The sequence below is a fragment of the Ischnura elegans genome, chromosome 5 (assembly GCF_921293095.1).
Source record: "Ischnura elegans chromosome 5, ioIscEleg1.1, whole genome shotgun sequence".
In the NCBI taxonomy this organism is placed as follows: domain Eukaryota; kingdom Metazoa; phylum Arthropoda; class Insecta; order Odonata; family Coenagrionidae; genus Ischnura; species Ischnura elegans.
This window is the reverse complement of record NC_060250.1, coordinates 25,388,942-25,410,524: the sequence shown is the minus strand read 5'-3', so window position 1 is coordinate 25,410,524 and position 21,583 is coordinate 25,388,942. Positions and strand designations below refer to the sequence as shown.

The following is a 21,583-nucleotide window of genomic DNA, read 5'->3' as shown; positions in this document are numbered from 1 at the left end:
CATTTGAGTATTGTGGTATGTTTTATTCTTGCTTAGAAGATCAGTGTGGGAAGGATACTGGAAAGCAATAAAATTAAATTGGACTGGAAAGCAATAATATTGAATCAGACTGGAAAAAATTTACATATTTGGTAGGCTTAGTGATGTCAGCACTGTAAGGCATGAGGACTAAAAAGGAAACTTGAAGGTGTCAATGGTGGCTTATTGATGGAAACCACTACTAGCTAGGGTACATAATCTATCAAGAGTTTTACCCTATATAAACACTTCAAAATGCCTGAAATGAGGATAAAACTAGCATGAAAGTTAACGTATTTGTATGGAAATATGTGCTCTTTGTAACCTTCACCTTTTCTTCTCCATTTTCCAGATCCATGGGCTAGCCAGGAAGGGTCAAGTGTGTGGCATACAAATGGTGCCGATCCCAGCTGACCCTTTTGCACTGCCCTTCACGCACAAGTCTGACCCCTTGAGAGGACCCATCTTTATCCCACTTGACGTTGAGAGCCTCATGGGGAACAAGAGCTATTTATTTGAAGGTAAATGTTGATAAGCAGTCTTCAATGGAAGAGAAAAAGGGAAGGCATGCTTTGTATTTTGTCCTCTACCATGGTTTACCTGCAGTCGTGATGGTAAAATACAATCAGTAAATCAATACAATCAATGTTTATCTGAGAATGCAGCAATGTTCATTCATCTCTTCTATCATTTAGTGATTCAACCCAAAGTTTGTTTTGTGAAGTTGATGGTAGAGCTCCCTCCAAACTAAGCCACAAGCATGTCAATTTCACACATTCAGGGTAGGGGTGCCAGTTCCTTTCCCTGGGCCACCTTTCTCTTTAAGTGTTTGTTTGGTGGTGTCCAAAAGCTTCACCTGGGATTAGAAACTGGGATACCTCGATCAGGAGCCATGTGCGCTACACACTAGGCTACCATGTTCCCCTAATCGCTGGTTACAGAATAGAGTCCATTCATAATGCTCTGAATTTTTTTTCAAAGCTTCTGGTATTCATGAATGTGAGCTAAATTCCAGTTGAGGTCTAAACTAATAGCTTTTAACTTGCCCTTTGAATGAAATTCAGAAAAATCTAGTTTTTTTTAGTTGTATTTATGAATAATTTGATCCTCTTCTGATGAATGGATTGATCCTATTCTAATTTTTTGCATCAATTATTGGGAATTAAATAAAATACTTTATTTCTGTAATGGTTAATTGATGGCAATAATCTACCCTATATTCATTAGTAACTTGATAGCAATTTAAACTGTTAAAGGAGAGACAGTGATGCTTTATTGCATCCTTTTTTAAGGAACTCTCTGCCATTCTTTGAGATTCATTGAGGAATGATTGAGGAATAGATTAGTTCATTCATAGCAAGAATTTTTGTATTGCGCAGGACTACCTGAGATTTGTGAGTGAATCTGAGGTCTAGTCTGAACAGTGAACTCAAAGCTATTGTTTCTTTTTAACATTTCAGAGTTTCCTGAAGATACGTGGGACCAGAGACTCTTCCTCTTTCAGGAGGCCATAGTTACCCGCTTTGGTTTCCTTCCATGTGCCATCGAATCGTCTCCAGCAAGGTCGAATAGCAGTCGCACTCGCAGCTCAACTCCTTCCTCTGTGCCGGCCCCCACGCCCAATGCAATGCCCATCCTCTCCCACCACCATCATCAGTACATCCATCTCACGGGCAATGCATTCATTCTAATTCCCTCGGAGCCCTGCCCCCACCACACTGACTCTGGCCCCACTAACCTTTCTCAGACAATGGGCAACCGATACCTGAGCCATGAGGTTGTTGCCAGCCCTCACGAAGAGTACATCACGAGGCATGTTAGTGGGAAGAACAAGGATGACTGCGGTCCTGAAAGAAGGGTTAGTATATAAGTGGTAGCATTCTACTACTTCTGTTTTTTTTCCCTGAAATGAACCCATATTCACTGCAGTATGTATTGTGGTGTTTTAAGCATTTCACATGCCCGCACATGAGAACCTACACTTACAAAAAACATAAGCACAAAATTTTCGTCTCCAAGAAGTGAAGCAATGGTTATGATGTTTGGGATATCCTAGCATATCATTAAACTAACTATAAATTGCAAAATTTGAAATTTTATGAAATTTAAAATTTAAGTCACAGTCAACAGTTTTTCAGGGTTAGAGTTGCCTTTTCCCATGTACTGTTCTTTTTTGCCCCCTTGTCTAAGCCATAGTAGAGCACTTGTGGACTGGATACACAGGATGTAACATGATGAAAATTGATTATAGTTCATGAAAAATACTGCTTTTCAACATTGATTTGAGAGACATTCAAAATAAGCGAACTCAGGAATAAGTTTGACTGGAAAGACGGCAAATCCATTTTGCCTGGGAATTATGTGAATTCAGGGACTCACAGAGACGTTGACTTCAACAGGTGAGGTATGCATATAAGTTGGCCAAAAGTTCTGCATCATCATTCACTGATGTGAAGAAGCTATCAGTGGTGCTGGCAAAACTGTCTGCATATCCACACACAGTACATTCCAGTAGAAACAGTGTTTTATCATGTCACTAAGTTGGGTGCATGCACAATAGTGTAGATCGGAAATTTTTTTTTTCAAAACCAGCCTGCAGTTAGAGCTTCAAATTTATAGCTTGTCCACATGACCCATAAAAAATTTCATCTTGATGACATCCTTTATCTGTGCTTTTTAGTCTAAATATCAAATTTTTGTGAAAGTGAAAAATTTTCCATTTTTTTGATGAAATATAGATGTTCAAGTAGTGATATTAAGGAAAATAATTACTTACGGGATTTACTTTTATATTGCTTAATCTATGAATATATCATTAATAGAAAAAAGTTTTTATTAGATCAGGGATTAATTATGTTTAAAGGCCTTTTTGCAGAGCAATAAAACTTATTTCAAGAGTACAAAGGTTAAGAAAAGACTTCGCTGTTTCACAAAATAAAATATATTTGTGACCGCTTTCGACACAGCGTATCATCATCTGGCAATTACAAGTGTCAGTACATAGAATTTATACCCTTGAAGGCGTTAAAGGGGCGGTGGAGTGGAGGTAGGGGGGGGGAATGGGGGTGGGGATAAGGGAAGGAAAGGTAGGTTTGGGAAGTACGTCGCGGATGGGTCACTGCACGGGGTAGCCGAGGGTTGGTGTATGATGACGAAATACGGGGAGGGGTGTTATGGAGTGGTGAGTGGCATCCGTAATGGTTTCTCAGAAAAAACATTGAAAAGTGGTGAATGGTGAGAATACAATTGCTCGTTAACTAATGTTATGTTGGGTGAGGTTTGTCCCACTAAAATTTCCAACTGCTCGAGTGCGTCAAGCCTTGGGCCGTTGTTTTCTTTTTGTAGGATTATCGGTTCAAAATCAACCACACAAGCGATTTGATGATGATACTGCTGTATCATCATCAAATCGCTTGTGATGATACGCTGTATCGAAACCGGTTGCAAATATATTTTTTTTTGTGAAACAGCGAAGTCTTTTCTTAACCTTTGTGCATCATGAAGGAGTTTCACCATGTTACGCCAACCACCATCGCATTTATTTCAAGAGAATGGAAAAAATGACCTTAATTTTTACAAAAGAGTCGCCTAAAAGTTTGAAATTAGTTTTGAAAAGGTCTCTCAAAAGTCTATCTCAAGTTTTTCAGTATTTTCATCAAAAAGGTGCTAAATTTTGTGTGTGCCGTTGCAAATGGCTTTCGGGAGCAGCTGTGTGTTGTGCTTTGTCGTGCGAGCTTTCGCGTCCATTACAGGGGGCATCATGAGGCGATGAATGAAAATTCGGAAAAAGGTTGTCAATTAATATACTCGTCCACCATCCCCCATCCACCGGAGTGGTGGGGGATGAGGGCGATGCTGACGTCAGCAGAACTCTCAGTACTGTCCTTGAGCATTGAGCGGACTCTTCCCTGTAGCTGGTGAATAACCTTGCTGGAAACATAGTCGTCGTTTTCTCTTCCGGAAGATTCTCTTCCAGGTCTGGCTGACTTTAACGCTGTCAACTCGGTTGAAATTCTAGGGGCATTTCTCAATTTCAATAGCCTCCCGAATTAGTCGTCTATGATAAAATTTTTCTTGGGCTAACACCTGGGTCTCGTTGATTTAAATTTGATGCCCGTTCTCTGAGTAAACATGCTCCGCTACAGCTGACTTCTCTGTGTAATGATGTAATATCGCTCATTTGTGTTCTTTAATATGGGAAGTCACGGATTTTTTTGGGACCGCAAGGACAATGAAGGTTAAGTTGATACTTAAGGTAAAACCAATGGCTGTAATACCAAAAGGTTAATGAGTTTTCTTTATTAATGTCATCAAATCATACTCCCTTGGGTATCAAAAATTTGCTATGAGGAATGCTGGTAGGTAGTTCTTCACACGTGGGTCAAAATGCAACAGAGAAGGTGTTTGGTGCAAGGAAAAGATAAATCCTTCCAAACAACATCATTTGAATAAGTATTTTTTCTTCCCAACCCCATTGATCAGCTCAGTAAATCAGCTAAGAGCTGCAGTTCTCCTCCTTTCCTAATGCCTTATTTTTCTTGGTAAAATTTGCCCTGTGGGTCAATTTATTACAGTCTGCTATTGCTTACCCAAGATCTGTGACATTTCCGTATCTGGTGTTTTCTGATCAATTTTGGTGAGCTAAAAAACACATTTTTTTATGATTCCAAGCCACTCATTTCCTGTTAGTAAGAAATATACAAGCAATATGTATAATTATTTGACGCAAATTTACTCCTGAAATACCTAGTATCCCTCAAGGTTCAACTCCAAGGGAAACATCCCATTGCGTATCTTAGAAGTTGAAATGGGAAATAAATAATATTATAAATGATAAAGTCTCACCCTAGATACTGAGTACTCATGAGCCAAGTGATTTTGGTGCCATGCGCAACTGATCACTTTGCCAAGTGTGGCTGAGTGAAGCTGCAATAGTATGAGCTTATCCCAGAAGTGCATGAAAATGTTGTGATTGCTGTTGTATTAAAAAATATGCAAAAATGTAAATGATCTTTTTTTTTCCTTTCTGTCAGATGGGATTTCTGTGGTCTTGGAATCATATGATTAGCCGAAGATGGAAATCATCCACCACACCAGCAATGGGTGATGAGGCATTCCAGGTCAAATTACTGAAGGACTTCCGAGCCTTCTGTGCTAACACAGACAATCGATTAAAAATTTTTTGGGAATCATGTTGGTCAATGAAAGATTCACTCTCTGCGGTGAATTAATATTTTGTAAGCCTGTTGTTTGAAGCTGTGATCAAAAGATTGTTTATTTTTACCTAAGGTATCACCAATACCTGATGTTGTATATTGAATGTAAAATGTGTATATAATTTATAGGGAATTGAAAATTTTGTACAGACTGTTAAATCATTGTAAAGAATTGTGTACATATGAATATGCTGATTTTTCAGTGCTTATTAAATTAAAGAGACAAAGTGCATTATGGGATCATTTTAACCGTCGAACGTAACAGAATTTTGGCAGTGGAAGACTTTGAGTGAGGAAGCAGCATTTAAATTGGCGCCTTTGTTCTTGAATTTGACAAGAGGTGGGCGTAATTGCTGTAAACAAAATACTTCCGATAGAAAATTATATTACTGCAAGCGATATTATTTTAATCATTTCGTAGAATTAAGTTTTTCAGAGACCTAGCAATTATTCTAACTCACGATTACGTTGCGTTATTCACTTTTTCTTCAGCAACGTGTCGGACAGCACATGCTCAATGCAAAACTCCATAGTGCCCCTGCGTATTGATATCTCAGAGAAATATAGTGCCTTTTGGCGTTGTCACTCAGTTTGTTATATATGTCGCTCTTGCATTATTTTGTGAATCCCTGTGAGGTGAATTAGTGACCATTATTTCTACGAAACCGTTCGACGAATAAGTATGAATGATTGCGACGGAAGGAATTTTTCGAGATAGCTTTAATGGAAACTCGGAATGATACAAATTGGAGTTAGAAGGTGCGGCCATGTTGACCTGTAGCAGAAAACATTGAGGATAATTTTGTGGATTATAATATTTACAGGATGCCCAAATGTAAACCTAAAACAAGATTTATACCAGCAACGTTCGCCTGGACCCTTCTCCTGGGCACAACTATTTTGTTCTTCTATTTTCCGTAAGTACCAAGTTACCTTATATATGCCTGATATTAATAGTCGGCAAATTGGATTTTTGCAAATTGAGTCGTTATTTCACTCTTTTGTTGGGAATCACAGTTCATTGTAATTTAATGGGCTATTCTATCATATATCGTATTGCTTTTATATGTAGTATCCCAATTGTGGGGTGAACTACGCTAGTAGTAGAATGTTGACAGAACTGTCAATAAATGGTGTTGTTTCAATTTCTAGAATTGATGCATCAGCTGTATCCTCTCGTCGTTCTTATTCACGTAAAGAATTTTTCTCATCTCATCAAGCGTTATTATAGTTGCCTGTTATAGTAGACTTATTTATATAATATGCTTTGTATTTGATTTAGTGTGGGGTATTGATAGTCAGTGCTTCAGTCGTTTTGTGATATTCATTGCCGGTTAAATGATGGAATGATGAGGTATTCGTTAATATTTAGGGGAAAACGATGCTAAATAAATACTTAATGACGCATTTCAAGGCAAATGAACAGTTTTTTGTACGCAAATATTCGTAATGGCATCACATAATTTGTACACCTCCCTTTATGGGATTACAATTTGGATGAAATATTAATGATTTAGCTATTAGTAATTATAATTATACTGGTCTGCATTATTGGACATTTCTTCCGTTTCCTATTTGTGCTTGTTTAGGTTTGTTATTGTTATGATTGTGGTAGACTTTCTACACCCTCCCATACAATTACTCAAGCAGGATTGTATTTTACTATAATTGCGTTAAATGTTTGATGTCGTGGTCTGAATGGTCACTTTCTGTGCGCCACATCCTCTTGAAATGTTTGACTTATTAGTTCGGCTTAGTTTATACTCATCATATTATGATGGCAGATGTGAGTAGGTCATGTGAGGTGAATATGAAGCGTTCCAATAGATGAAAGCCTTCATGTTCCAGGGTGTCCTTAATAAACATATCAGGTGTGAACAATGGCGGGTTTTTTCTTTGTTTGATGTGGTAAATGTTGAATGCAGAAAGGTGCAAAAGAATCTCCTACTGAGATTTCAGGCGACCTAAATTTGAAGGTTATCCGATGTCTCAGCCCGGTTTTCTCAAAGTAGTTTTTTTGATATGAGGTCATAGGGATCCTTCATTTATTGGGTTTATGATCAATAACCTGATGATTAGTTGAAAGGGTACTCTCAGGTACTCGGATTCGGGTGGCCACCCTCAAGCAGAGCCGTTGACCCACTCATGAATATCCCCCACGCACCCATCGTCAGCCCATCCCCCGTATGACGTCGCCTACTCCTTATATATTTTGCATTGTTTATGAAGCAGTGTGCGGTGTACTGGATGGTTTTTCACTTTCATTCGGGTATTTAGGACTCGCTTTTTACCTGTGCACCGCTTTTTATAGCTGCCGATGGAAAATTTTAAACTTCTACCCTTCTACGTAGTTGCCATCGACTCAATTTTCTTCCCTGTTACAGTACGCGATGACGAAATGTTGTGGGCGATTGTCTTGTTTGTTCATAATTCTCCCTCATTCGGTCTCATTGGTTTCTTTCGTTCAACCAATGTTGTGCTTGTGCGGTGCCCACGGGCTGGAATTGATCGATCTATCCCGCAGGGTGGTCGTTTGTTATCGTTTGACCATCGCGTCCGAAGCCCCGAGATAGCATCAGCTGAAAGAACACTCGCTCGGCCGGGAGCACTGACTGTGAGTGAGGGTACGAGATGGAATTGTTTTTGAGAAATTCTTGCTTGCGTTATTCCCGGCTGCGCTTGCAGGTCGATCATAAGTAGAAGTAATTTATCTCATGTGCGTATTGTTGTAAATGTAATTAGATTCTCGAGCCAATTTTCAAGTATGTATTCTTTCACCTTCACTTCGTTTTCGTTACTAGTGTTAATAAAGAAAATGCCTTACGTGGGTTAATTGCAACTCGTTACCGTCGAAGAAGCCTTCGTGATTTAACTGTTCTCTTCACAAGAGAAGACCTTGGTAGTTTTGTAGTTTTGGTGCTCAATTACAGTGTACGTGGCTGCTATTAGTATGCGACCGTCACAAAATTTGTTATTAATGAAGATATGCTGATTGGTAATTGGTGGTATTGAATGCAGACAGAAGCAGCAGGGAATGGATGTGAAATAATCACCGCTTATTGGAAGTGGTTAGGGGTTCTTTGCAATTCCATTGTGTTTTAGGGCATCTTTACCTCAGTGCAAACCTTTATTTTCTGACCTGTTTCATGTTGTTATTATTGGCATATATCGACAATTAATTACTTCAATTATGGAAAATTGGAAGTAAGAGGGAGGTGGGTGGACATGATCTTAGCTAGGGGAGAAAAACCAACAGTGCCGGCATTACTCGAAAACTGAGATCATTGGCATGAGAATCGCCTGTTTCCACTCAGGGAAAAAACAGAACGACGCTAAGCTGGAGCAGCTGTAATCCCAGTGCGGAACCGTGCGTGAAATTATAGGGAAGGCCCTATTAAGATCATCTAGCTGTTTGCAGTTATCAGACTTAGCCGCTGGAATCAATGGCTTTCAGTAATGTGTAAACTTCTCTTAGAAAATTGTTTGATTAGCTGAATTAAGGCTGAATTTTTTATTTTTCCATGCGGTTTTTCGGGCTCCCAAATGTGTAAAATTAGGGTAGGTATGTATGCTACAAGTGCTCAATGAAGTATTGAGTTTTTTTAAGCACTTAATTGTTAAAGTTTCAAAATAAAACTAAATCAAACATTTTTGGCCAACTTTCAGAGACTGGAGTGGTGTTAATTCATGTCTTCCCTGTCACGGCTATTTTGGAGGGCTTTGACAGTTCATCATTTTTATTATCGTGTCGCTTTCTCCCAGGAATTGTTATCGAGATGAGATTTATATTACCCTAAATTTGTATTTTCAGTATTTCAAATAGGAATGCTTATTTAATTCGTCAGTGCATTTATTTACTCAAATGTCTCTAAAGATTTAGTGTGTTATCTACATGATGATGCTTCTATAGAAATTTTCTGATGCGCTGTTAATAATGGAAACATTGACTGTTGAGTTCCCTTATATCATTGTGTTATTAAAGTTATTTTGCTGAACAGGTATCAGGAATATGGTTCATAATGGGCGTTTCACTCATCAACGATTTAATGACCCAGGAACCAAAATATATCTTATTCAGCTCACAATCTAGTTGATTTGGTGCATTTCTTCCTTAATTCGCATTTTAGCCCGTATTCGCTTTACGATTCGATTTTAGCATCCTGAGCTCAATTTTTCTGGAGAAATTAATTGCGATTCTGTTTCAATAGTTCATTTTGGAAATTCATTAGGACACACACTATTTTTTTACTTTAGTGGTAATTTTTTCTAGTATGATGAGAGCGCGTTAAGGTGAACATTATATAGTGAAATAATTATTAATGAAGTTATTATAATCTTGCGGGGTTCAATTTCCTCCACTCTCAAAATTTCAGTTCTTCAACGATATATATTTTCCTTGAGCTCAGAATTCTCACCTCTTCAGTTTTTATTTCGTGCTGTCACCCTTTTAATGTATTTCGTTCTTTCCTCTTTTAATTTCACCGGACACATTCCCCGTCGACTTCAGAATTCGCCTTTCTATAAGGACAACATATGCCCGTTGCATTCGCGCTTCTAACACATTTCTTTTTGTTTAATCCTTATAGGCGACTATAAACTTCTCATTTTACATAAGATGGACCAAGAATTGGTTCCTAAACCCCGCGTGCCCTATTTTGTAGGAAATGATGAAGTAGGTCAACATTTTTTCATCTGTTGAATACTTCTCCGCTATTGGTTAGACGTCTACTGTATAAATGTATTGCTGCGTCTCTTTGAATTTAACGTCGTTCGCATGTCGGTGGCTAATCCCTTTTCTCTCTTTTTCTTGGGTAATATTTATTCCTGCCCTCTCATACAGTTTACGTGAAGTAAGCAGGAAGTTCTGAAATCCCTTTTAAAAGTGGTTGAAATAAGCGTGAGTAGCTGCTCTTTTTTATCCGTACCCAGCCTGATACCAGGCTAGACCTCGTTCTTGCCCTCACGTAATCGTAAGTTTTTCTTGTGCGTTAAAGTGCGATAGCATAAGCCCTCCATCCGAATTCTTAGCCTGATAGTAGTTTTATCGTGTACTTTTTCTTCTGCTGTTACTATGATTTGCCAAGGCAATATGTATCCCGGTGGAACGGTTGGAACTTCCTCGCCAATTGAAATTTCTGCAGTATCACCGTCTCCTTATCCCTCTCTTGTATAACTACTATTAGTTATATATGATTTTACACTTTCCCGGCGAACAACTTTAGAAAAATCTTCTCGGGTTACCGCGCGGGTTAGATTATTTGAGAGCGCCGGCGTTTCGGGTACCGACTCGCTAGTCGCTACCCATTCTCACGGCTACTGATAGAAAAGTAACTAATAGTTGTTACAGTTAAAGTTACTAATAGTTGTTTAAAAGTAAGCATCATGAACGAAAGTAGCAATCCATCTTTTTCATTCTGCCAGGTGCTTTGTTACCGATGCTTGATAATGTGTTTCTCGTTTCCTCTATCTGAAACTGGGCTCTTCACTTGTCAGTCTCTTGTCATGCCATCTCCTTGAGGATGGAACTATCAAAGCGTGTGTAGTTTTACAAGGAATTGAAATTCAATAATTTACCTAGTTTTATTCTACTTTTTACCATATGATCCATGATAATTTGAAAACCAAAACCTTTGTTTATTTCTTCTTTTGTTATTTTTTTTAACCGTCCACGGTTATGCATTCTGCATACTTCTCATTCAGAGCTAAGGTTATCTCTTGGACAATGATTTATTTCTTTCCAATCTCCATATTATTTCTGCTGTTTTTTCAAATACTTTCCTATTTATCACGTTGTAAGTAGTAAAATTTCCTTAATTTACTTCTTGGAGACTCTTTGATTTTTTGATTCAGCATGTTTTCCTGCTTGTATCTGTTGTTCATAGAAAAGGCTATTCGACCAATCTAATTTGGTTAATAAATATTGTGCTCCAATGTCTGATTCATATGTACCAAAAATCATCACATTTCAATCAATAGTGGAAACTAGTGCTTAAAAAAAAAACTAATCGACAAATGTTACGAAGTTACATTTGATTTGCCCTCATTTCGAGATGCATATTCTAAGAATAGTAGTTCCCTGGCGTTACTTTCCGCTTGATAGTCGGTGTGTGAGAATTCATGGTAATATGTTGCTGGCCGCAATCGGCATACCACGGAGACAGGGTGCCCGCTCTTCGCAGAATCCGTTTGTGCCACTGGAGCCTATCCTCTGGTATTTCATTTCCATCAATGTGTTGTCTGGAAAGTGAGTGGAGCCTGCCCCCTTATTCTCCTTGTTTTTACCGAGGTTAGACCTGCACCGATCGAAAGTTTACCAGTTAGCTCTAATCGTGTTCAGATTTATGTCTCACTGAAGCAGCAATAGAATACCTGGCTTTCGGAGGGCTTGTAATCAGAAAGTGTTTAGAATATCATTAAACATATTGGGTATTCACTGGTCCATTGACGGAAATACGATGAAATTGTGTTTGACTCTGCTTAGCACTTAACGTAATTAAAAAGAGTAATGAAAGGGTAATGGGACGACTAATAAGTCGCTGAACGTTTTTATAGAGAGAGAAAGTACAAAAAAATTGCAACTCAAGATTATAAAGAATTCTATTTTTTTGCACGTGTCTTCGTAAAATTTAATTTAAAACTCAAGTCTCTCATTTGCGCTGGTTCTCTTTCAATCTATGGACTCTCAGTTTCCTAACCTTTAGCAAATTCGCGGTAGCAGCCATGCATTATCATTAGATAATACCATTTTGTTGGTTATTCATTAGATATCACCGGTGCCTTGTTGATAATTCTGAGAAGAACGTGAATGCAGTTTTGAGATACTCGTCATTCATTACCGTAAACCATGATATTGTACACTTGCTCTTTAATTGTCCCCTCGGGGAAGGCGGAGTACGGAGATATACGTGTAGGTATGTGCCTCGCGTAGTGCGGCGTGCAGTTTGGGCATTTGGGGAGAGTTATTACAGAAGTTCACGGAAACCGTCGGAAGTGGCTACACAAAGAAATCCTCGGTGCGTGGGTGTTGTGCCGTCAATTCGCCGCACTCCTACGCGCGGTCTTCGGAACGACCCATTTCTTGAGCTTTTATTGCTTCTTATACGAGCGTATTTCAGTCCTTCGCGCCGCAGTCATCAACTCCATCGATTTAATCTAAAAAAACGCGTTGAGAGGAGGCAGGTGTAATTTTCGCTGTGTGATCCGGGCTCCGTAATTGGCGATGTGAAACTTACTTATCGTTGGTCTCTGCTTATGGTGCCGGCTGCGTAGATGAGCGGATTTGGGATGTACTATCGGCGCTTTCCAGGGAAACGAGTTTCTTCCTCGTCCCCCCTATCTCCGTATTGGAACGGAGTGGAAGTCTCTTCTTGAAGGCTCCCGGTTTGGGCATGGCCTCCGCTCCATACTTAGGGAAAAGACGACGACCTCAGGATTGACCAGATTGTGGCCGGTCTCGTGAATATTGACGAAGGGAGTGGTCGCTTACTATCCTTCTGTGTATGGATCCAAGGAAGTTGAATTTCCCGATGGAGCTGGTTCCCAGTTTCACGTATTCGTTTCTGCTGATAGACTGTAAACACTTAAGCGCTATTGTCAGCTTGCATATTTTACCTCCATTTGCCTTTGGTAACTGCAGGCACCAATGAATTTATTTTTCTCGCCGAGTGGATAGTTGTAAAATTTTCGATTGTTTAAGGGCATGGTTAATTAAAAGTGATGACCACTGACTTTTAGGAATGAAAACAAATTTAAAGAAATGTAGGTGTTATCTTTTGCAATGAATGGAGTAGTAGCTCATTTCCAACTCTTAGTTTATGTATTGCGTAAAAAAAGCGTTTGTTCAGAGCGTTATTTGATTATGCAACTATAATCTTACTTCGATGCCCTAATTTCACCCCAAAATAAGATAGATCGTTTCAATTTTCATTGATGCTTGCATTGAGGTGGGAAAAAATTAAGTTATTGCTTCAGTGGTGATCTTAAGTATGCTATGAAAATATTGATTTGAAAATTTTCTGTAGTTGGATCCTCAAACTCCGACTGTCGTCGTTACTGACGCTAAGGAGTCGGAAAGAAAGTTTTATGCAATATTCGTTGTTTTTGGTCCAAATATTATCAAAAGTAGCGGAAGGTTGCAGTTTTGCTCAGGTACCTGGATTCATTGGGGGTAGAATGCTATAAACGGCAGCCCATCAAGTCTCATGGCGGTGAATGTAAGTGGAGAAAGCGTGACAATAAAGAACTGTGGGCAGTCAAAGTAACTAAGTAGAGATTCGCATGAAAACGGTGAAATAGTCATCGATTCGTTAATATTCGCTGCGGATCAATCACATTGAATGACATGGAGAAAGATATCAAATATCAAATCAAATATCAAATTCATAGTTGATCAAATATCTCGTCGTTAGATTATAAGTGAGCCTGCTTCCTTATATTGGTAAGGAGGAAAATTTTGTGAAAACTTATCTCAAATCGATCGCTGTTCGTTTTCGGTTTTATACTACGATCATTCTAGATGCTATCAGTATCTGTGGACTGCATTGAGTTCAAAGATACTCATTTATTAAACCATTCTAGTATGAGAATGATCCATCGATATCTCACTCCATGGGAGACGCCGGCTGCAGTGCAAGCGAAACTGTTTTCATTCCCTCAACTCGGAGAATTACCCGGTTTTAACGGTGTTGACTCAGATGTTTACCCAGAGTGCGTGCTGGAAAATTAAGCGCGTGGCGCGAGCGTGGTGGTCGCGGTCTTTCCTGTGATCGCCAATCGTTGTTATCTATGCAGCTCCCTCATGAGTCACCCAGTACTGCCCCTCCGACTTCGTTTCCCACTCTTCGCCGCCTTTTTTCCCTCGTCGAAACTCTTGCCCTCCTGGTACGGAAATCAAAACGGCACAATATCTGAACATCTCTTTGAATGGGGTAGAAATGAAAATATTAAGACAAATGTTAAGGTCGAGATGACGTATGAATCCCAGACGACATATTTTTTTCGCGACTGCTATTATCTTGAAATTTCCTGGGTTTAGGGAGAAGACCTTCAGTATTACCCAGAGGTAGCATTTTTATATTTGAGATTGGGTGATTGTTGTCTAAGGTGTACTGCATATAATATGAAAATAGTATACGTTTTTGGCAAGCAAAAAAGCGCCTCGGCAACTGAGTACCATATTGTAAATTATTTAATGCCTGGACAAAACTATATTTTGACCTAATATTGTGGTCGCAAAAAAGCTTTTAAAACTCCATAATAAATGGTATCCTCAATGAAAAAATAAGGATTGGAAATATTGACATTAGGTCGTTAAAACGTCAGCCAATGGGTGAAGATAATTGATGCGGTATGATAAAGTGAGGTGACGTAGCGGAGGGAGTCCGTACAAGCATGTGTGGCGTAATGTGTTTACATCAGGTGATTGAGTGAGCTTAGATAATTATTCATTAATTTATTTAGAATATGAGAAGATTTCCTCAATATTTTGTTGTTATTAAATTGCCGAGGGAATCAATTAAGCGTACTTCTGATACCTTTAATTTACCGCCTCTTTGTTCCGATCAGCATGTATTGGGGACACCGGCCTTAGGATTGGGTTTTATGTTTGCTTTTACGATTATAATACATAATTTATTCGCTTGACCTACTCCAGGTGCTCTCTTGCTAAAATCCATATTTCTTAGTGAGGTGTAAATATACCTGACACTCGGATTTTCTTTGTTATGTTGTCATAAGTATTATTAATGCTCTCACTTTTCCAATGAATTGGATATAAATCATAAAAAATACCTTCACCAATTAAAATTGCGTACATTGGTTTTTGCTGAAGTCGTACAAACTGAAACCCGTAATTTAGTTACCTGCTTAGAGTTTTGTGCAACCAGGGTATAATTGTTAATGTGGTTAAGATGAGCTATTACATTACAAATTTCTCTGCATTATTCAATTGCGAGTGAACATAAACATTCCCATGCATTTCGTACATATTCCCATGTGTCGTGCGTCCTTTGTTTTCGATTCGGTGCGGAAACGAATCGCTACTCAGCTGAAATTATAACATTTAAAGGTGTTATACTTTGATTATAGCTCAGGTCTTCATAAATAATATGAAAAACAATGGAATATCTTAAAATTGAAAATTTATTTGGAGCTATTCATCCCTATCTGCAGCAGCCCAATTGGCTCATGAGCCATCGCTTCCAATATGATTAAATACCCTGATCTAATCCAATAGATTTTATTTTCACTGAGACTTGAGTATGTATATATGTCTACTAACCTTATAGTCGAATACCACAAAGTAAAAGAACTAGTGAGTTTTGTTCGAGAGAAATATAAACAGCGCTCAATGTGGCAGCGCAGTAACCAACGTTAAGACATCATTGGAACCCCCAACGTTAGTATTATTTTAGAAATGGAAAATGCCTGCAAAATTAAATGTGTTGATTATTTAATGGAAACATTTGTTCATCTCTTTGTTCGTGGGTGTTGAATTATATGGATATTAAATGTGCATTGGAAATGATGTACGTGTAAAGAAATGCTATCGTCGGAATATCGACACCGAACTTCCCGGTCAAGCAAAGGCCGGGGGCGGGTTTTGGGATAGCGTGTTCCGGTGCTTTTTTTATACTTTATCTTGGTCGCATGCGCAGAAGCCGAAGATCGTCTTTGTTTATATTTACTCTTAGGTGTTTATTTTCGTGGTTTTGACGTTCGTTTCCATTTGATTGCCATCCCTGTGTTCCTGCGAACGCCAGTCGCTGTTATCTAAGCGCCTCACTTCTGAGTCACTGCCCCACCCCTTCCACCTCATCCCCCTCCCCTCCGAGCCGTTCTCCACCCACTCCTTGCGAATGTCAGTTAGCGATCGCCGTCCCCTCCTCCATCGAAACTATTGGGGAATAAGTGGTTACATCGATCTTCTCGACCAATATGGACAATTCGTTAATTAAAAAAATGAAATGTCTGTTTTCTTCGTTCGTTCAAAAACGTTGGTGGCAAGGAACTTTCATTTTCGGAGTTCATGTTAACATTCAGAAATTATTCACCTGCATTGTGTCGAACCAACATAGCCCTCCTCGGCACCAGGCGAATCATACTCTCTTCGCAGTCACTGTCCACATGTAATAGTCTAGTGTAAACCTCGACAGCTATAGCAATCAACTTTGACGTGTAAAAAAGGCTTTAACGCAAGGTGTACTTGTCGAAGTTTATCGCTATAGCAGTCGACTATGAGGTTCAACTCGCACGTGTGGACAGATACTGCGAAGAGAACACGAATCGATTGAGGTCTTGATAATACGTATATATATTAGCCAAGGTGAAGTAGTTTAACTTTGAACGCAGTTGGAGTCAAAGGCTGTGGATGTATCGTAAGCAGAAAATATTTATTTAACTTCTCAGGCTTAGAATATCATTGCAGATTGCTTTTTAAAATTTTAGTTGTGATTACGGATCAAAGATAAGTCAAAGTATATTTTAATTTTCTCGTAATGACTTGGAGATGAAATTATTTCTCCTTCGCTACCGTCACTTCTTTTGTTTTTCTATCTCTGCCGTCATGAAGCGCATTGGCACACTCGGGACACGTCTCTGTTAATATGCAGAGACGTGATATCGCTACGGAGCCACTTGTATGGCAGACTACATCGCCTTGTAAACTAGGCTTTAGGATTGTTATGCTGTGAATGAAAGAGGCCGGGCTTCATCAATATAGGGCTAAGCGTGCAGCCGCGCTTCTTCATGTACGACGACGACGCCCTTCGGGGCCGCGTGTGTGCCTCCCGGAAGGTGGAGTCGACCTCGCGGATGGCCGCGGAATAAGTGCGCCCGCCGACAGTGCATCATTAGTCGAAATGGGGGCCCCTCCCATCCACTCCCTCCCGCGTCGTTTTATTCCGCCTCATTGGAGGGAGGGTAGGGGAGGTGGAACTTTCGATCAAGGGGCGACACCCAAGTGACTGAAGACTTGGGTTGGTAGGAAAGAGTGAGGGTCGTTCTTATACTGTACTAAGCCATCGACGTTAGTATTTCTCATATTCAGGAAGTCCAATGAATGACCTATATATTTTTCAGAAATGAATTAAAAAAGTATTGTTATTTTGAGAGCTGCGATGTTTTATATCTTTATAGTGAGTAATTAAAAAATTCAATATTAAGTAGATAAATAACTTTCTTAGCTCGCTATTTGAAGTTCCCATAAACGCCATCAACTCGGACAAAGTCGAGGTTGAACTCATGAGAAACGTATGCTTAGGAAATGGTTTGATGTGTAGGTAAAAAAATTGTTATTGAAGAGAAACTGCGAATAAATTTAATAAAATGCATGCCAGTAGTTAGTGAAGTTGGCATTACAGAATTGCATACATATTTTATTGTAAAATGTAATTATTCTAGGCTATTTAGGCGAGGTTGCTCTTTAGGCGAGCAAGCTGCGGCAATAGAACATCAGGTTTAATGATCTTAGTCGCCGATTAATGTTGATTTTTGTATTAAAAGCAATTACGATCTTCTTATTAAGCGGAAGGGGAGCGTGGTAGCCGAATGGGTTGAGCACTTCGCTGCTCTCCTTCTCCAAGGACCAGCTTTACTCTTTGTCCGTGCCTGCTCGCTAATATCACTTTATTTTTGTTCTTATTTAGTTTCATGTTAGTCGTTGGGTGTCAAAAATCTCTTCCATCTATCCCAGTGCCTCTACTCGCCCTCCCTCGCTTTTTGCTAAGAGTGCGATATCATCCGGGAACCTTATCATGTCAATCATTAATGCGGCTCTAAAGTCTCACAGAAATCTGTCAAAAATGCGGAGGAATTGTGGGAGGACACCTCGTTGGCCGAATGATTCCTATGCCAATTTCTGTGCCAAGGAACCTCGTGGATGAAGTCTGTGTATGTCCCGTAGAAGCTTGATTTACGCACTCTCTCTTAACGCGAGTCGGTTTTCCAAAATTTCCGCGGCGTAGCGATGAACGCAGAGCGATCCATTCTTCCCAATGTTTTCAATATTATATTTACGACTTCATGTAATAGCTTTGAAAACTTGCGTTATCGGCTGCGTATATCATCACAAATATATATTTGGGTAAACGGCTCTAATTATGGCTTATTTCGCCCTGAAATTCGGATCGCTCTTCCGTCAGCGTCGCGAGTGGCCTTTTTTTTAACAATATTAAAGTGACGGCACCTGTGGAGGTCGATTTAAAAATCCTCTATTGAAATGTTCGTGGTTCTGTTCTTCATCCTTTTCGTTTGAGTGTGGTGATGCAATGCGTGGGAGTCTTTCTTTGGTTATTCGTTGGGCGGAGAGTCAGAAACGGTCTCCGATTGCCGAACGCGTCTTCGACGTGTCTTTTGTGTTCGGTGAAGGGCCTCATTGTCCGTGATAGGCTGGGCGACCTCGACTCAATCTCTCCTCGTTAACTTCCTCAGCCATTGAAGAAGTGGTTCGTTAAATTGATGTCTTGTTATATGATGCTGCAAATATATCCGTTAGGTTGCCGTTTCAGAAGGACAGGGTAGTAGTTTATGGATTTTTTTATTTCATCACTTAAGTAATTGAATTACGATTGGCGCTTTTCTGGGGTTTCTCGCGCAAATGGAGCCATTATCACGGTGGTGGATGCAAGAAAAGTTCCTAAGGAGCGATAAATAATGTACGCTATCATCAATAACGGTTATTTAGCTACGTAGTAATGTGGAATATAGTATCCCAAATGGAGAGAAATCATATCGAGAGTATGAAGAGGCCATTAATTCTCAAATCGGCTTTTACCTTATTGAAAGCCTTTTTCCCACGATCTTCCTTTAGTTGCCGTAGATACGTTCGTCTCTAAACCAGACGTAGCCATTGTTTGAATGGTTATTTTAGGGGCAGAATATTCTTTGGCTAGGCTATTTAGTGGGGGCCAGGTGTTTAATTCTTCGCTTGTTCATACTATCATTAGATAGATCACGTAATTAACTCAGCTTGGATCGGATGAAGCAATGGAATTTAAGTATGTGTTTTAAATAACGAATATGTAAAGTGACGAAATGTGTGGTTTGGCTCCACTTGGATGATGCTGGTGATCGTAAGTTTCGTACCGAACATTCTTGTACTGGAATTTGTATTCATAGGTCTTAAGTAGATGAAAGTTCTTCACGCTTGCATGCGTATTATTCTTAGGATCTGAACGGTCTATTCCTGACGAAGACTCGAAAAATTGGGTACTTCAATTTGTTGATTTGATAGTATAATCAAAGTACTTAATACTTGTAATTCAACTAATTTGAAGCTATTTGATTGTTTGGACTGGGAAGACGTTGAGCCTTATTACTCCTTTTTAATACTAAGGTTGGCGATAGTATTAAAAAGCAGTGTCATCTTTTTTCACCCAAGCCATTGTATGCTATCTTTATATGTTGGTATTACGAAACCGTTATGACTCGGCGAATCTGTATTTCTGAGGAGAGGTAGCTGAGAAGCTTAAATCCATGGCTGAATGCTATCTCAGCCGAGGTGACTTTATTATCCTGGAATGTGCATCATTCCTCTCATGTAAGTCACAGCTCGCTATGCCTTACCGCAAGTCAAAACCTTTTCCGGAATTATACAAAACTGTTTCATCTAAAAAGTTGAGAAAATACATTCAAATCGTCTTAATCTCGGGCCTGCGGCCCGTGGACCTCATAACAAACCTGAAAGCATTTCATGCGGCTCATAATTTTTTGATTGTTTTATCACTGAAATGGATGTAAATTCAAATGGAAAGTGTAAAATTCTGTACGCAGTGAATGTATCCTTGTTTTGAAATGCGATGAAATACTGTTATAGCCAAATTAATTTTAATTGGTATTTACTGGTAAAATCGGACAATAAAAATTCGGGTGCTACGTAGTTTCGCCAATTTGAAAATTCGAATTGCAGGTATGATAAACTTTCTTATCCCTGGTTTGTACTGCATTCTCTTAGAATGAAAAAGACACTCTCTGTTACAGTGAAAAAGATCATTTTGATAGCGTTGAAAGGATAACGCAACCACGCTACCCAAAATATATTTTACATGACCTGGGCTCTTTGTTCCGGAAAGCCTAATAGCTAGCGCGATGGCGCCCACCATGGCAGCTATCAATACCGTACGTCGACTCTCTTGGCGTTTGCTTTGGTGTGCGCTTGAAGGGAATCTCTCATTCGCAGGAGACCTGATATGGCCAGTCCTATCGTTGGGAGAGAGGGTGACTTCGCTTGATTTGCGTGCACTCTTGAGCTCCGTCGAAGGGTAAGCATGTAGCGGAGCGTCATCGTTAGTTTCACAGTTGTTGTTGCGCGCGAGACTCATTAATCTGGGCAGGCGTTTGGTGGAAACAAAACGCATGCATGATTGCCGACGGGTGGCGCGCCGTGCGGAAATCTTTCTGGGTCAAGCGTTGCGTGGGTAGAATGAAGTTTCTTCGCCCTGGTTACCGTACTCCTTTTCCAGACATTTCGATTTCGTGTTGGAGGTCATCAATTGGGCAGCGCCCAGCGGAAGGGCTGTTTTTACTTCTGGCTTAATTAAAATGAGTTAACAGTTGGAAGTGGGGAAATGTAGTTTTGCGTAGGCACTTGCAGTTATCAGTTAAATGAAGAGCCAAAAAATATAGTAATTATTCACGCTCTGTCCTACGTGCCAGGATAATCGTCCTTTAAAGGCATAACATTAGCTGTGTCCAATAGTGTCGCTCATTTTTGAAAATTTCGTTGTATTTGAAGTCATTGGGTTATTATTTTTATTGTTTTTTTAAAGGCTATGCCCGCAAGAAAATTTTTTGGGAGAAAGAACCTGGGCAGGCCGACTCCAGTTGGAAGTCGCTGAGGTTATTTACGTCATGTTAATTTGGCACGTCTTCAAGAAACGTTTTGAATAACTGGTAAAACTTGCCACATGGGCATTGATGGCCTCCAAATTTTAATATTGTTATAGCTTGTGACTTCCTTTGAGTTGTAAGCGTTCATGAATGCTATGTTTCATTGTATTTTAGTCCTTAATTATGGTTCTAAGCCTACCTATTTTAGAAGACAGCTCTGGAAGGGTCAACTTATTTTTTCATCCTCTTAGATTTTCTTGTCCTCATATGCAGATATAATGGTTAATTATGGGCCCAAATATGATCCTGTGCCTTTTGTGATCTGATGGAAATTATTCGTGTTGAATTCAGCGTTGCTGTGTGTTCATTCTTTCTTTTGTTCGTTTTTGTGTGGCAGCTTTAACCTTTACATACTGTTTTGCATTTTCTCGGGAAAGTAATTAACGTTTTTGATTTATCGAATGATGCAAAACGCAAGAAACAGAGATATGCCCTTTTGATTAGACTTTTTATTGATACAGGAA

General features: G+C 39.4%; 2 protein-coding genes across 6 annotated transcripts in view; both read left to right on the top strand.

The window, feature by feature from the left end:
• Positions 1-5,464, top strand: part of LOC124158600 (GATOR complex protein Iml1) — a 102,746-nt gene extending 97,282 nt beyond the window's left edge. For all 5 annotated transcript variants that reach the window (XM_046533764.1, XM_046533763.1, XM_046533766.1 and 2 more), the window contains 3 exons: positions 371-539; positions 1,479-1,876; positions 5,052-5,464. In XM_046533764.1, coding sequence (XP_046389720.1) covers positions 371-539; positions 1,479-1,876; positions 5,052-5,249 — 765 coding nt within the window. In that variant the 3' untranslated portion in view covers positions 5,250-5,464. The remainder of the gene's footprint in view (positions 1-370; positions 540-1,478; positions 1,877-5,051) is intronic.
• A 90-nt stretch (positions 5,465-5,554) lies between these two features.
• The window catches only part of LOC124158601 (palmitoyltransferase ZDHHC8), a 138,044-nt gene continuing 122,015 nt past the window's right edge, over positions 5,555-21,583 (top strand). Inside the window, exon 1 of the mRNA XM_046533767.1 lies at positions 5,555-6,151. Coding sequence (XP_046389723.1) covers positions 6,060-6,151 — 92 coding nt within the window. The 5' untranslated portion in view covers positions 5,555-6,059. The remainder of the gene's footprint in view (positions 6,152-21,583) is intronic.